General features: G+C 36.3%; 1 protein-coding gene across 1 annotated transcript; it reads right to left on the bottom strand.

The window, feature by feature from the left end:
- Positions 1-3,698: 3,698 nt before the first annotated feature.
- On the bottom strand, positions 3,699-15,426 carry racgap1 (Rac GTPase activating protein 1). The gene is made up of 17 exons (XM_047384038.1): positions 15,266-15,426; positions 14,847-14,954; positions 14,532-14,734; positions 14,307-14,446; positions 13,337-13,406; positions 13,179-13,232; positions 12,528-12,605; positions 12,207-12,324; positions 10,042-10,184; positions 9,643-9,807; positions 9,465-9,560; positions 8,144-8,342; positions 7,748-7,853; positions 7,316-7,448; positions 5,723-5,849; positions 4,721-4,820; positions 3,699-4,621 (listed from the first exon to the last, which is right to left on the bottom strand). The coding sequence occupies exons 2-17, from the start codon at positions 14,929-14,931 to the stop codon at positions 4,546-4,548; spliced, it is 1,893 nt and encodes a 630-aa protein (XP_047239994.1). The 5' UTR covers positions 14,932-14,954; positions 15,266-15,426; the 3' UTR covers positions 3,699-4,545.
- Between the last annotated feature and the right edge of the window lie 1,339 nt (positions 15,427-16,765).

The following is a 16,765-nucleotide window of genomic DNA, read 5'->3' as shown; positions in this document are numbered from 1 at the left end:
ACAGTTCAAACAACATTCAGGGTGTGTGGGTGTGGGGTCAGAAAGGTTAGGGTTCATTTGTCTTAATTATAAACAAACAGAGAAAGTGGGAAGTGGGGTCCTGGTGAATAGCCCCCAGATGCTGCTAATAAAATAATAAAAGCTTAACTCATTCTTGTGACCATCTCCCTTCCTGTAACATGTAAGGAAGGAAAAGCACTTACATGAGTGATAAACAATACAAAAGATATAAAAACCCTAACACTTAGTTTCTGGTTGGTACTGTTTCAGTCCATGCTGATTAAATTCAATTCAAATTCAATTCAAATTCAAAACTACTTTATTCATCCCAAGGGGAAATTAAATGTTGTTGTAGCTCATATTATGAAGGTTTCTTTAAAGAGTCGTTGTAGATGCTGATGGCTGTGGGAAGGAAGGATCTCCTGTAGAGGTCTGTCTTACAGCAGATCTGAAGAAGCCTCTGACTGAAGACACTCTGTTGTTGTAGGACAGTCTCATGAAGAGGATGCTCAGGGTTCTCCATAATGTTCTTCATTTTATGAAGAATCCTTCTTTGCACAATGATCTCCAGAGGTTCGAGAGGAGTCCTCAGAGCAAAACCAGCCTTTTTTATCATCTTGTTGAGCTTTTTTAAGTCCCTGGCTCTGATCCACAACAGACTTATAGAAGATATGCAGCATCTTGCTGCAAACACCAAAGGACCTAAGCTTCCTCAAGAAGTACAGTCTGCTCTGTCCCTTTTTGTAGACGGCTTCACCGTTGCATCTCCACTCCAGTCTGTTGTCCAGGTGAACACCGAGGTATTTGTACTCCTCCACCACCTCCACCTCTTCTCCAATGATAGAAATAGTGTTTGACCTTTTCTTTTTTCTCTTAAGTTCTACAGTCATCTCCTTTGTATTATTGACGTTCAAGATGAGATGATCGCTACCACACCATGCCACAAAGCGGTCCACCAGCTCCCTCTACTCAGCTTCTTGATGTTAAACTGGCTTCACTCTGGACAATAACACTGATATTCCCGCGGTTTCCAGTTCACAACAGGCTTGAGCTTTGGGGTTTTAATCAATTTTCCTGAAACTTTTTTTTCTTTTAAATGTAAAAGTTTGGGTTAGATGGTTTCCCAACAGGACAGTGACTCCAAACACACACCAAAACCAGTTTTGACATGTGTCTGGGTTCACTGATCAAAACACTATTGACATCTTTTTTTGCTATTCTTAAACGCTGATTTATTTAAACTGTACTGATTCTACAAAGAGTAGTGGCCAAATAGCTACCTAAAAGTATGATAGAAGCTTATGGTGCAACCAAAGATGATTTATCTTTGGTAATGATCTCCAAGGCTCTTGTTCCCAAAAAATACTGAGACTAATAGTAGTTTCTGGTGACGTCATTCTAAAAAAAATCTTAGACTTTCTAAAAGTCTAAGATTTTTCTTTGAACTTTCCCTTGGTAAGATATAAGTTACTCACAAAGCACCTTAGGCCTTAAGAGAACTCCTAGAGTGAACGAATGATGAGAGTAGTGAGGAGGATTTTGAGTGAGCCTAAGAGTGTCTTAAGCAGGGAAGTAGGTGGAAGAACAGAGGGAAAGGAGAGATATTCTCCTACAGTGAACAACAGTGAATTAATAAAACTGACTCAATCTTGCAGGGATCCACCCCCATAATAATCGAGCAAATGAGCACATGAACTTCTATAACAATCCTATAATTATTAATATAGAGATTAGATCAACTTTATGATCCACCTAGGGGGAAATTGAATAGTTTCATCAGCAAGACAGGTTAAAGTTGAACCTCTAGTAGGGTAATATAAGGATAACAATGAATAACCGTGAATAAAAAGTGAGCTATATTACACACGATATAGCACAAAAGAATTTAAATATTTACAGACTGTAAAATGCTTTCAAAAATAAACATTTGAAAAAAAAATTTAAAAAGCCATAAAACGAAACGCACATAAATACACTCTCTAGATAAGATAATGTACAATGATCTAAACACTGTATACATAGAGGAAATTATGTGAATAAGTATTTGCTGTATTATACACAATGTCAGTAGCCTGGGCCTAAATGGTCATTCATACCTCTGCCTGTGAAGATTGTTGTAATCTGTCTAGCTTGTAGCTGGTGCTGAAAGCAGAGGGAACAATGCATTGATCTGCTCGTCATCGTGCTCCCAAATCTGCCTCTTTATGATCCTGGGTCCAAACCTACCTTTTTAACACTTCTCTATTCTCCTCTATGAGCTGTGCCAGCAGCAGGCTCTGCTCCTCTGCCCAGTTTGGTTTTCTCCACCTTTTTTTCTCCATTTTGTTTTGGTTGTTTTACCAAACCTCTTTATACAAGAAAGTAATCACAGTAGAATGTTGACAGGTGAGTGTCCACATTAATATCAAACAGATAAAGTTTGAATTGACCAGCATGGCAAGTAAACATAAGTAAATAAAAAAAATAAAGTTCCAACATTTTGATGGTGTGTGACAATTATTTGATTTTGCTCAGTTTCATAATCATGACTAAAACATTTCTTAATCCAGTCTATAGTCTGTGAGCTGAATCACGCTTGAGCTAAAACTCCTTGGCAGGAATTTATAGGCTGTTAGGAGCTCTCTGAGAGGACTCTGAGGTTGGAAGGCCTCCTTGCCATCACCCTAATCTTTAGTCCCATCCTCAGATTGTCCATCAGATTCCAGTCAGGTCTTTGGCTGGGTCACTAAGAAACTTAATTACTGACAGAAGAAACATGTCAGTGAATTAAAAGATTAACATAAAATCTGTCAAGAGTCTTAGATTTTGGGGTTAACTGTATATATATTCATAAGTAGGTAGAACCGTGTGTGTGAATGTTGCCTATATGAACACGTTACATCTTCAGGATGTTTTGTGGTATGACTTCCTACAGTAATTAGAACCAAGGTGTGATTTAAGGTTAGGTACTGGTAATAGTCAGGTTTAGTTTGCTTTGGGTTAATAAATATGAATAGAAGTCAATGCAACGACCCAATAAGGATAGAAATGTAAACTTGAATGGAGACAGATATTATGTGATGTTAAACTGTGAAGGTGTTCAGACACTCCCACGAGCTTCTAATAAAAACATAATTGACTAAATCTTGAACATCTTAATATTGCAACCTTAAGCACTCAATGGACTGCAGTTGTTTTTCTCTTGTCTGACCTTATTTCTTTAAGATATATTTCTCTTGAAACCACTGATTAAATATCTTACAAAATGGATGCAATACTGTACGCATTTACAGAATTACATCTCTGTTTAAAGGAATCTATCATCGGTCCCACATGACCTCATTTAAAAACCTAAATCAATTGAATATTCTTATAACACTTTTCAAAACTGTCAATATTCAAATTAACATTCAAGTTGTCATTATAGTGAATTAAAAAATAACTGCATCAGACATAACCTGGTTCAATTAAAGTAAAAATGTGGCTAATAATGTATAACAGCGATCGCTCTCATCTCCAGGTCCACAAGGTTTAAATGCCAAGAAATTCCCCAACCACCAGAGGAGGAAGCTGTTTAAGAAAAGGAATGGGTTGTTCAGCTTCCTTTGATTGAGCAGATGAATTTTTAAACAGATCAAGACTGAGGTCAAAGAATTTCAGACTTAAACACTAAAAGACTAAATAGTTTAGAAGCTGCAGCAGTAAGAACAGGAGACAGGTTCAGGTGTTAAAATGTGTTTTATAATGTACACAGATTTTAAGGAGCACACTTTTGTACAAACTGTGCTAGTATCTGGCCAAATAATGCCACAGTTACTAAACTGGCTTCCAGGGACAAGTCATTCGGTCCCCAGGAGCCTAAACATTACAGATAGGAATAAACACCAGAGGAGTGAAATAACCAGGCAGGAAACCCACAATGACCGTTGGTAGTGCAACTTTGATGCATTTAGCTTTTTGCTTTCCTCAAGACACTCAGAAAATCAATATGTAAAACACACACACACACAACCGGTTCAGTTATTAAACAGACAACAAGATCTTGTCTATGAGAAGATCTGCCTTATAATGATCATTTGAAGCTGAGAACATGGATGATTCTACACATTTAGATTATGAACCACCGGCTACTGAAGACATTCCTCTTAAAAAGAAAACCAAAGGAAATGAAACAAATGTTAAACTGAAAGCTCAGGCTTTGAAATAAGCAAATTAATTACATCCTAGAAAGAAATGCCTCACGGTTCTTCAGCTTCTAAGCGACACATGAGCTGAAATCCTTAAAACAAATAACATGTAGCCACAATAAAAAAAGCAAATACATATTTCTTTTTTTATCAGTAAACAAGTTTCAGAAAAAAAAAAAAAAAATATCAACATTGTTATAATGATCTGAAATGGAAGCGGTATGTTCAGCATCAAGTAAAAGCAACAGAAAGCAAAACCAACTAAGTGGTTAAAATGCTCGTTTATAATAATAAAAAAATAAAAAAAATATCACCACTCATCTTTTATTACAGAGTAATATGAATCTGGATATGGATAAAGATTAGTTGGAGCTGCTTTTTATTTGAGGAGTGGAGAAGAGAAGAACTTTCCTTGATGTGGAAACCCCACGGCTGATTTACTCTTACTCCCAAATCTGCAACAAACACGTCCACATGTTGAAATCAGTCATTAGTAGCAAGTCACGGAAAAATAATAAAACAGCCCAGCAGCGAAGAACTTTATGCTTATTTACCGGGGAGTCAGAGTGGACTTCATTCGCTGAGACAGGGAGCTGGAGGAGGGGGTTTTGGTTAGATGCTGCTCTGGGGTGGTAAGGGGTCCAAGCATGCTCACTGCAACATGAACAGTCAATATAGGATCAGATTATAGGATTTCATGAGATGTTCAGAAGCTAATAAATGGCTCTACTTGTAAAATTCTGTGTTAAGTATCTCCCCTTACAGATTTATTAAAACATTAGACCAAAACAAAAGAGGCAATTTTCTAGTTATTAAAAGGAAGAACATTTTCACCGACATTGAAAACATCCTGGCCTTTGTGAAAATGTAATTTCCCCTCTTTTGACATAATAAATTAACTATGATTAACCATATTTTTTGAAAAGCTGATCACGAAATTCCCTAAACAGAACCTGTCTGACAACACAAAGGAGGCTAAACGATGTCAAAAATGCAGGTCAACATGCTACTAGCTAAAGCAATTCAAGAACAAGTTATAAGAAGTCATTGATAGGCTTTGGACTCCAGCAGTCCCAAAAGGCCTGGGTTATACAGCAGGACAATGTTTCCTGGCACGCCAACAGGTCAACAGTTAAATGGTAAAAAAAAAAAAAAAAAAAAAAAAAACAAGAAGAAAGAAGCTGGCTTTTCAATGGCCTAGTCTAACCTAAATCTGACTGACATGCTGTGGATGACCTTAAACAGGATGTTCATGCTCAAAACCCTCCACCATCTCTTGATGGTGGCAAGGTGGGACAACCCCCTACTGGCATGAAGGGGAAATTACATTTTCACATAGGACCAGGATGCTTTGGACAGGCTTACCCGATAATAAACGAAATAATCCTTTCAAAATTGTATTTATTTTTACAGATTATCTTAGCCTAATATTAAAATGTGTTTAACAATCTAAAACATTAAAAGTTAACAAAAAAAGCAAAACAGAAGAAATCCGAAGGAAACTTATTTGCAGCACTTAAACGCTGCAGAAACGGAAAAGGAAAGTGGACCCATACTTCTCTCAGGGGTGGCATAGCAGTTTGCATTCTCGATGATCAAATGATTCAAATTGGACTGCACATTTTCAGCCATCACATACTGAGTCCAGTAATCCACCGGCAGAGACAGCAGACGCTCCACAACCTGAACAGAAAATGGAGTGCTTCGTTATTTTAGTGGATTGCCTCATTTTGTTGCACCAGTGCTGAACTGATTTAGCTCGCAGTGAGCAGGACAGAGGGAATTAATAAAAAAAAAAAGGGCTCTTTGGGGCTATAACGGTCTCTTGGCGAGTGAAATTACACGACTTAATAGGTGTTTTGGTGGGAGCCGATTGTTGTGAGGGGGAAAATCTTATTGTACCGACCTTTCGGACTTTGTCAGTAATTAATTTAAAGTAGATTTCATATATTATAAAACATTATTACAAAAAGCTATATTTTTCAAGCATTTAGGTCTGGTTTTTGATAATTTTACCAAATGAAAAAAATTCTCAGGTAATGAGAATATTTCAGAAGAACATTAATGAAAGTATTTTTAATACAGAATTAAATGATCTTATGTCATGGCCTACGCAATTATTGGGAAGACTGCTGATCTGACAAGAAGACAGTCACTGACACCGTCTACAAAAGGAGGTGAGCCTTAAAAGGTCGTTGCTAAAGACGCTGGTCTTTCACAAACTGTTATGGGGAAGCTTATTCATGGAAAGTTGAGTGGAGGGAAAACAGTGTGGTAGAAAAGCTGCACAAACATAAAATATGACTGCAGACTTAGAACCGTTATCATTTTATAACGTTATAAAGTTATAATTAAATAAAATCCACAATATAAAACAATCTAAAATTTAATTTTTCACATTTTTGTTTCTCATTACAGTTTATGTCTAATAACAAGCACTTTAGTATCTACATTTTGTTGGCAAAAACAATTCAGGCTTAAAACATGTTAACTTCTACATGATCTTTTTTTATTTTATCTCAATGAGGGGAAAAAATAAGGTCAGACTAACAACTTCAAATTTAATCATACTTGATTCTTACATGCATTTGTAATATCGTCAACTGATTCTTAATATTTGTGCAGTATCCATAATAAATTCTTGGAAATTGAAGTGAATTCTTGATAATATTTGTGCAAAAAAAGCAGAATCTCATGATTTATTTTTATCCATCATACTTAGGGCGTCACAAATTGAACCCAAATATTTGCAAAATTCCAAGAATCCTCACAAATCCTAAACATGGCAATTTATGGAGATTCAGATTATTCATGGCCTGTGTGGAATGGTGACTTGAGGGCATCGACCGGGCTTACAAAAAAAAGGGTGTTTAAGTCATTTGTTATTGGATTAAATTAGAATTTAAATTTTCTCTTTTAGTAGAAGAAATTGCAGAAGTACAGATGGTTATGTAAAAACGTTTTCTTATTTACTTTTTGAAAACTGGTAAAAGCAGATTTCAGATGCTATAAACTGCATTTCTCGATCTTTTATCAGTTTCTTAAACAAAAACACAATTTATTATTCTCTAAAACTACACAAAAGTGTCTTAATGGTAAAAGGTTTGAGACATGCATGGAAAACCGTAAGACAGCTGGGTCAGACCTACCATTGGTTGACGTTTGGTATCTTGAAGGATCGCCATGGGTTCTGGGTTGGGAACAGCATGGCCAACAATAGTTGGGCCAAAGACTCTGGCCAGGTTGCTGATGTCCATCTTAGTGTCCAAACTGTCAGCAACTCTGCAAGGTTTTATTGGACCAATTAACACCTCATTGATGTATATAAAATGTAATTCCACATATCAATAGTGGATTCATCATATGCTTAATTAGTTTTTATAAACTGAAAAAAAGAAAGTGTTTGAAAATCAAATATTTAGTTTAATATTTCATGAACACATGTTTAAATCTATCAACTTTATTAATTGAAGAGTACAGCAGGAAATTTTATTCTAAATGTCAACAAATCCCACTTTTTAGTTGGAATATCAAAGCAATTAAAGTTGTACTAATTAAGGAGACATTTGTTCCACTCTGACCTTTTCAGGTGAAGAACCAGGAAAGCCAGGGTGTCTCTGTTAGGCTGCGGCAGGTCACTAATTGTCTGGTACATCAGAGCGATGCTGTTGTCGTCATCTGAAACCTCTGTGGGATAAAAATAAACACTTTTCTCAGATGAAACGAGGAAAAGATCAATACTTTTCTGCTTCTCAGGGGTTTTCTTCACTTCTCAACAAATTTAACCAAAACCAAAAAAAAAAAAGAAGAAAGAAAGTAATTGAGCTTTTGTATACCTGCATTTAATGGCCATTTTAGGTTTATTTACGAAATCTTACAGTTTTGATGTAATGGCTATCTCAAGAACAGCTACAAATTATTTTTATTTATATGCCAGCATTTTGCTTTTAGATCAGGCACATAAAGCTAACACATACCGGCTGCCTCCATGAAGGTACGGTTGAGGCGGAAAGTGAGCAGAGGCTCCTTCAGGTTCCTCAGGAAGTCCTTGAGGAGGCCGGTAATAGCATGGATATCGTCCACCTTGCTGAGCACAGGAACGGTTTTGCTGCGGAGGAACTTCTCCTTCAGCTCTTTCACTGTGCGATCGGCACCGGACAGACGATAAAGACCAGTCTGAAAGTGGGAGGGGAGGTATCATTATCAACTACACACTGTTAGAATATCCCTGAGGATGCATTTCTAATTCACTGAAAAGGGGGAAAATGTGTTGTTTGAACACAAGTAAAAGTAAAACAGCATCCAAGGTATACGTAAATACAAAGATTTTATTGTAGAAACAGGACATATGACACAGCCATACAGAGACTCGCAAAAATATTAAGGCTCAGTGAAGCTTTCCACATTTTGTCACATTAGAACCAAACATTTTTTTATGTATTTTATTGGAATTTCATGTGATGCAGAATTATGAAGTGAAAGGAAAATGATTCAGAGCTCAAACTTATTTACAATCCTTAGCTTTTTATTTTTAAATGAATCTGTGTTCAGCCTGAGGCGGTGCGATATGGACAAAAAGGCCATTGTGATACTTTTCCTGTTTTGAACGGTTTCAATAATTATAACGATACAGTTTCCTATTAAAAGCCTGGTTTCTAAAATGGCATATGTTTCAAAACAAACTGAAATAAAAAAATAAGTAATAAAACATTAGTAACTGGCGAGATGTTCTTTCAAGAACTGGCACAAACTAAACATTGAATAGATCAATAATGACATTTCTCAAGACACATGTATTATTATAAAAGCCTACCATTATAATTGCTTCTGACATTTTTGTTTTTCATTCATGTAGTACTAGTCTATACTTCATAGAACTACCTTTAGCTGCAGTTACAGCAGCAGGTCTTCTGGCGTGTGTCTCCACCAGATATGCACATGTAGAGACTGAAATTTTACTTTCTTTCACATAAAGTCCAAATTAAATAATATGATGTTTTAATAAGAGAAAATGTGGTTGAAATAGTATGAATACATTTCAAATGGAACAAAACGTTTATCATCTTTTCACTGTTGCAATTGTTTTAATTATTTACTAAACTGATCAAGCCTGATTTAAAGCTTTTGTGCAGCTCAGTTGAAAAATAAAAATGTATTCTCACAAAAACAGATTGGCAAAACCTAGTTATAAGTCTCTTGTCTCGACTAAAGGGCAAGACATCAAATATAACTGTAGGAATGTGAGGTTTTTACTGCTCGTTCTATTTTGGTATTAAATCAGAGTATCGCACCGCTTACCTCGTGCAGACCCCTTTGTTCAATCTCACTCACACAGTGGACGACAAGGGGAGGAATCATGGGGGCCGTGTCTGGAACGTAGTCTGCAAGGACGCCCTGAGGTGTAAAAGAAGCAGAAAGCCTGGTTAACCTGAGGCTGAACATCAGGTGAAAAGTTAATAAAGATGTCACCATATACCTCCCCAATTTTGACTGGTGTGCCACCCAGGTTGGGGATGCATGGCAGCGGGCATCGCTCGCGACATTCAGGGTGCGAGACCACTCTGCAGTCACGACACTTCAATGAAATCTTGCCAAACTTGATCCTTTTTCCACACGGCACACAGGACTCAGGTTTAATCACCTGTAAGAGGCAGCCGTTAGCTGACGCATACATTTTAGAAATGCCTCGAAACGAACAGCGCCACAAACGAGGGAGTCTTATTTCTCAAAACTGCAGAAAAACCTCAGATACAAAATAATGTCAGAATCTACAGATATGAAACGATTCAACTAAAATATTTATGCTAAAGATAATCAGAACCAACTTTAAAGTCCGTTACAAAGAAAATAGCGTTAGTATCAATGATAAACGTACAGTTTTGGAGACAAACTCGTGCAGGCGGACACCTCCTTTGCTTTGTGGAGTGCTGGGCTCAGCTTTATTTTCTCCCTCTGGATAGTCAGGTGCCTTAAAAACAGCCTCAGACTTGACAGATTCAGAGTCCCACTCCTTGGCAGCTGAGCAGGAGAGATTCAATAGAAATATCTGTGTCAGAGTTTCTCCACAGTTATCAGAAAACACTTAAAAAGAAATCAATTATACAGGCTGAGCTGTGCCAGAAATATGGTGCTCTCTCTATTTGGATAAGTCACAACAGATAATTTCTACTTTTATCTGAGGAACAGATTTGAACAACAACCAACGATTCTTGTAACCAATATGTTTATCCAAACAAACCTCACATGTTTTTTTCCTAACCACAAGCGGTGCAAATTCAGATCAATCTTTTCAGCTTGCCTTTAAATACTGACAAACGTAAAAACAAATGCAATTACAATTCACACAATAGTGTCTGAAAAAAGGATTTTAGACTAAACACAATTTTAGAGAAATAACATTTGGCAGAAAACATTAAGATCTGATGTAAATGTTTAGATTTTATAATTTTTTTATAAAAGTCACCACAGCCCTTAAAAGGGTTAAACAGATCCAAGTAGGGATTAGTACATCCAACAAGGATAAATCATATAATCTTATTCAATCCTCAGCAGTATACGCCGCCACTGCTTGACTACCAGATAATTATTTAAACCTTTAGGTATATTAATTAAAAAAGGCAAAAAATAATAATGTGCAAATCTGAGTAAATGTCTTTACCCTGTATGTATAGAGCTGAAAATACAACGCCTTCACTACAAAAACATTTTATGACATCACCTTTAGACCTATAAATGTAATCCCATCATCGTTTTATCCGCTTAGAAAGATTCTGAGAAATGGGGAAAAACTTGTTTTTAAATCTAGTGATGGCAGATACAGGCTTAAAACATGCACTAAAAAAAAAAACAACCCTGAAACTGATCTGCACACGTGAACATACATGTAACCAGTTAACTGTTCATTTTCTGATGAGATCTAAACTAAACCCCTACAAATTCCCAATTTCAAAGTTGCATAATTTTCCAGACTCCAATTTCAAGATAGTTTTTAGTATATGAACAAAACACTGAATTTAATGTGCATGTCTCATAAATCAAGAAACAGCACAAAGCTCGAGTCGACTTCCAAATGGGCAGTGGAGTAAAGGGACATTTCCATACTTTGTCATCTGGGTCAAGTTAGCTCATAATATACTTGACCTGGATTGTGCTGTTCTAAATACAAATAGTGATCAATAAAAGTCTGCTTTTTTTTTTTTTTTTTTTACAAAAAAGGGGCTTTGTTTGACTCAGCATGACCCATTTTACAAACCACTGATTCAGTTGAGATCTGGAGGCCAAAAAAGGTGAAAGGGATATCTCTTTAAATACGTTGGCATTTATTAGTCTTTCACTAACTCAACTTAAACACTAAATGAGTTGACAAAAACTCAAGTTGTGATGTGGCCAATTAAAAATAAAAAAAGGCTGACATCTAAGTATACACGGTTCTTTTTTAGAAATACGTTTGTTTTGTTTTTTTTTGTTAAAGTCTAAAAGACTTGGGAAAATTATCAAATCAAATGTGGTACTTTTCCAAAAACCCCAAAACTACATAGGAACCATTCTTGAAGAATGTTAATCACAATCTTTAAAGTACATGACACTCACAGAGGAAGACAAGCGAAATAAACTTCGTCTACTGCAATATAATTATGGCAAACCAGAAAAACCAAATTCCCTTGATTAATAAAACAGGAGTCTATGGCATTCACAGTATGATGATAAATATAAATTATTGTAGCTCATCACAGCATTACTAGATTGATTACAGAACACCACAATTAATTTGGTCATTATTGACATCAGTTATTAGTTGAGCTTTGACACAAAGCATTCATTGCACAAAATAATGGCATCCTTGCAAAGAAGAATGTAGCAAAATAGTTTTGCCAATTGTTTATGATAAATTAATAATTTTTCTTGATCGCTTGGAGCTACACTAGAAACAGAAACACAGATTTGATTCAATGCACATCCCTACAGATTTCAATCATCATCATGAACATAGAGTCTGCAGCTAAACAGTCTTACATGATGGAAATGTCACAGAAATCTCACCGGTCTTTCTCCTGCTGCGAGTCCAGTAAGGAACAGTCTCTATGGTAGAAACTGCCTCAACAGGTCCTCCATTCACAGGCACAGTCACTGTTGTCTTGGTCACAAGGGTCTCACTTCCCTGTCGCATCAAAACTCACATTCAGAATGATCACAAACAAAGCTAAATAATCAGACAAATGTATGGAAAATGTTGCACTTGGCTGCAGGAAGCCTCTGCCTGCTAAAAGAATAAAGTCCTGAAATATACGTTTGATTGTAGCCTTGACCAATAGTGATAAATTGCACGCCACCTGATAGCATGCAGAAAATGTCGATGCATACCCTTTCTGAGGTTCTGCCAGTCGATCGTGATCTTTTAGAAGCACTTGGAGGACCATCAATGAGATTTCTTGAGGAGCGCTGAAATCAGGGCACAAGGTATGACACCTATGCTTTTTAACCACATATTTCCATTCATCACTCTGTAATTTCTACTTCTGTTTAAAGAACACATTTTAACAACCAAGGATTCTCCTAACCAGTGTTATCCAAATAAACCTCAATGGTTTTTTTTCCAACCACACCCAGTGCAATTCAGATCAGTCTTTGAAGATAGAACGCAACATAAGGTACAACTTTTTCTTTTTGAACTGTGATCTGCAGTGCATGTGTTTCAAATTATATTGCACTCTATAAAAAATAAGAGTTTGTCTTTAAATACTGACAAATATAAGAACAAAGGCATTTACAATACACACAACAGTATCTTAAAAAAGGATTTCAGAATAAACACAATATTAGACAAATATAACATTTGGTAGAAAACATTTAGATTTCAAATAAATGTTTAGATTTTATTATTTTATTTTAAGTCACCACAGCCTTTAATGGGTTAAACAGATCCAGTACATCCAACGAGGATAAATAAGATGATCTTATACCCACTGCTTGACTCTGTTCTTAATAAAAAATGAAATGCATAACAAAACATACCCTTTTTTCGCGTTTCTTGAGTCGTACCGTCCTGATGTTGGAAGAATCCCAGTTCTACAACACATAAAACATATCGCGTCACATACTAATCTAAAACACAGATCACACAGGAGATCTTCTCTGGACTGGAGATTATCCTGAAAGAGGAAAGTACTTACAAGGGAGTCATCTGTTTTGTCATAGCTTATATCTGACAAGATGGAGGCAGACTCGTCTATTGTCACCAATCTGCAAAAAGCATCAAATGTTTTTTTTTTTTTTGGCAAATCAAATCCTTTTTAAAACTCACAGTGGAAGTGAGAGAGGAAGAGTGTGACTCAACTGATTCCACCGTCACCATGTGCTTGTTTGGAATGACAAATTGCTGCAAAGTCAATGACATATGGAATCGCCTGGGGTTCCTTAGAATATTTTTAACTAATTGGCATTATGAATTGAATTTGACTGCATTGTATTACAATGAGGATCAAATAGGAATGTACGTCTTTAAATCTATCTATATGATTGAATTAATCTGATTATATATTTCTGGAAATGAATTGAATCCATCTTGTGAAGTGCCTTGAGGTTAGATTTTCTGTAAATTGGCAATATGTAATCAGAATGAGCTTTAGTTGCCAAATTTGTGCACACAAACAAAAAATTGGGCTTCGGTTTTACTTTGCTCTGAGGAAATTTTTTTTCAGAAATATAAAAGAGGGAAATAAACATATTCATTTGTAAATATGAATATATACAGCGTTTTTGCTAAAAGAAAGACAAGATTTAATTGCACAACTGTATATGTAATTGATCTGGGCACACTGTTCATCAGAGAGACAGCCTGGGGAAAGAAAACGTCTCTGTGGTGGTTGGGTTTTGTAAAAAGCGCTCAGTAGCGCCGGTCTGAAGGTAAAAGTATGAGCAGTTTGTAGTAAGTGCGTGGTCTGCAGAGATGTTACCTGCCTTACTTCAGATATAGATATAAATCTCTAGATAAAAATACATGGAATATTAGCAATCTAGTTTATATTTGCCATAAATGGCCATCCAGTGTTGCTTGTTTTCATGTTTAAAACTATTTTAAAAAGCACCAAACTACCAAGAATGCAGGTTAGAAGGTGACAGTATTTAACATCTTTATCTTACCTCCGACTGGTATTCTGGTTGTTTGTTTGGCAGTTTGTATTAAGGAAGGCAAGAGCAGAACGCTGTTCGGCACTCAGATGGATGCTGTTGGTGGATCCCTCACTGGTTAAGAGGTCCCTGATCAACTGAATTTGACGATCCTGTATATTTAAATCGTAAGTGGAGAAAATTAAAAGCTGCTTGAAGGAAAACCATAAAACAAAGGTTTGCAATGACTGACCATACCAGCATCTCACAGTCAGCCTCAGCCTTTTGTCTGCGCCGAATCTCCACGTCCACTTGGTTGCGGGCATGTTTCAGCTTCACATCCAAGGCTCCCCTCTCCATTTCCGCTTTTCTCAGCATCTCCTTGCAAGATCCCAGTTCCTCCAGAGTCCTCACCCATTTGCGACGACAATCCTCAAAGTTCTGCACTGTCTGAATGAAGTCTTTGAGGGACAATCAAAATTGTGATACAGCAGGCATTTATACAATCAATTAAAGCATATGTGGCAAAAGAAGACAATAAAAGACAAAAACCAAAGGCAATAAGCCACTTACTGGGCTCAATATTCTCACTGATAAGGTCAACATGTGTCCTCAGATTGTCATATAGGCTCTGGAGGTTCAGCACCGTAGTATCCATGATGTCCAACAATTCAAAACCTTCTGCAAAAAAAACAACAACAAAAAACACAACGGTTCATTACCATAAAAAAAAATAATTCTACTTGAGGGGATCTATAAACTTCTGATTCGTTTTGAATTATGCTGCACCTTTCAAACAAATAAAAAAATAAAAAATCATAAATCTACTGTGAGGTAATTTATTTTTATTAGTTTCTCTTTACGCTCTAGCTAGCAAGGTTTTACAGTAGCGTTAAACTCGTTAGCCGATTAGTTAGGGTTAACACAGCAGCTAAGCTAACTTTGTTTGCCCTTCCTATTTGCGAACACTGGATGTAGCTACAGTTTGTTACCTGTGGAGAAGTTCTGTTCCGTAAAGCCCTCAGGAGAATTGTTTCACTTAGCAGACTGTCCTCATTTTCTCTTCGTAGTGGTCACCGTCTTTGTCCACATCCTTGTGTAGCCGCATCTACTCGGAGCGCGTTTATTTTCAAATTTCGCCGCTAGCCAATAAATGAGCACTTCGTGGGTTGTCAAGGTGACGGACAGTTACGACATCCGTTTGCTTCTTTTCAAAATAAAAATAACATAACGGTCACTCGAGTCTTAAAAATCAAAACCTAAAGCAAGGAAAATATCTATATAAATTCCAATGTAATGCACTAAGTTTATGGGTGGATTACAAACCAAATAAAATTGAACGGTAAAGAAAGAAGGCTTTAAATGAGAATGAAAATAGAACACTTCCGGTCACTACTTTTAAAGCCGAACTTTTTGAAGCGGGTATGATTTTCTTTACTTTCAAGATATTTATGGAGGTTCGACTGTGAAATGTAATCCCAACGTTGTTGACACCAAAGTGTCCTTTCTCTCTGAAGTATTGAATATGTTCACAAGCAAATAATTGGATGCATTAAATTCGTCAGGGCAGTCAAAGTTTCGAGTTCCAAGTCAGAAAAACAATCCAACATGGCTGCCACACGAATAACAGAAGTCATGTTAATGTCAGTTAGAGTTTGGCTCCAGTTTTTGCTCCAGTTGCAACAACAGCTTTTTATATTGCGAGTTGCAGTTTTGAGAATTTCTAAAAAATAACATAAATCTATCCAGAATATTATTAGTTGCTTATTTCTGAAGTCCCCAAAGACAAATACTCTGTAAATTGATGCTTTCAAGTACCCATTAGCTTAACTGGTCTGCGCAAGATCCAGAACTTTCATTTCAATATTTAACTATAAAGTTTCACTTAAAAATGAATACAAGCTGAATGTCTTGCTGGTTGGGGACAGGATATTCTCTGCTGTGGTTACTTGATAAAAATTTTGTGAAAATATAATATTCCTTCATAACAAGTATGACTTTTCGCCTGAATCGAAGGAGTATCGAAGTTAATCAACTGACATTTATTTTAACCATTGAAAATACAGGTCATTCATCAGCAAATGTTTGTTGAACACTGGCAATATCTAAAAAGGATTAGGTTAAGCATTTTTTGGGATTCTGGGTTACAATATTTCACAGGTTTCAATACATAAAAAGCAGCCTAGAATTTTAGCTTTTAAAACATCGTAATTGTCCTAGGTTTTTATCATTTCAGTTCCTTTAATGACATATTAAATTCTAATGATCATTTATGTCTCGTTTCTTCACTTGCATTTAGAATGTGCATTCCATTTGCCTCCAAGATGGGAAGTCAGATCTCAGAATTATGTCACACCCATTTTACACTGTTCAAGCTGCAAATCAGAAAACTATTTGGATTTCCTAAATACTGTGGTTAAAGACAAGGCTAACTAACTGAGAATTATACAATGGCGTACTAGCCTGAATTTTATACATTTGAACACTATACC

The sequence above is a fragment of the Girardinichthys multiradiatus genome, chromosome 1, assembly GCF_021462225.1.
Source record: "Girardinichthys multiradiatus isolate DD_20200921_A chromosome 1, DD_fGirMul_XY1, whole genome shotgun sequence".
NCBI lineage: Eukaryota > Metazoa > Chordata > Actinopteri > Cyprinodontiformes > Goodeidae > Girardinichthys > Girardinichthys multiradiatus.
The sequence above is the reverse complement of the archived record's forward strand: the minus strand, read 5'-3'. Positions and strand labels throughout refer to the sequence as shown.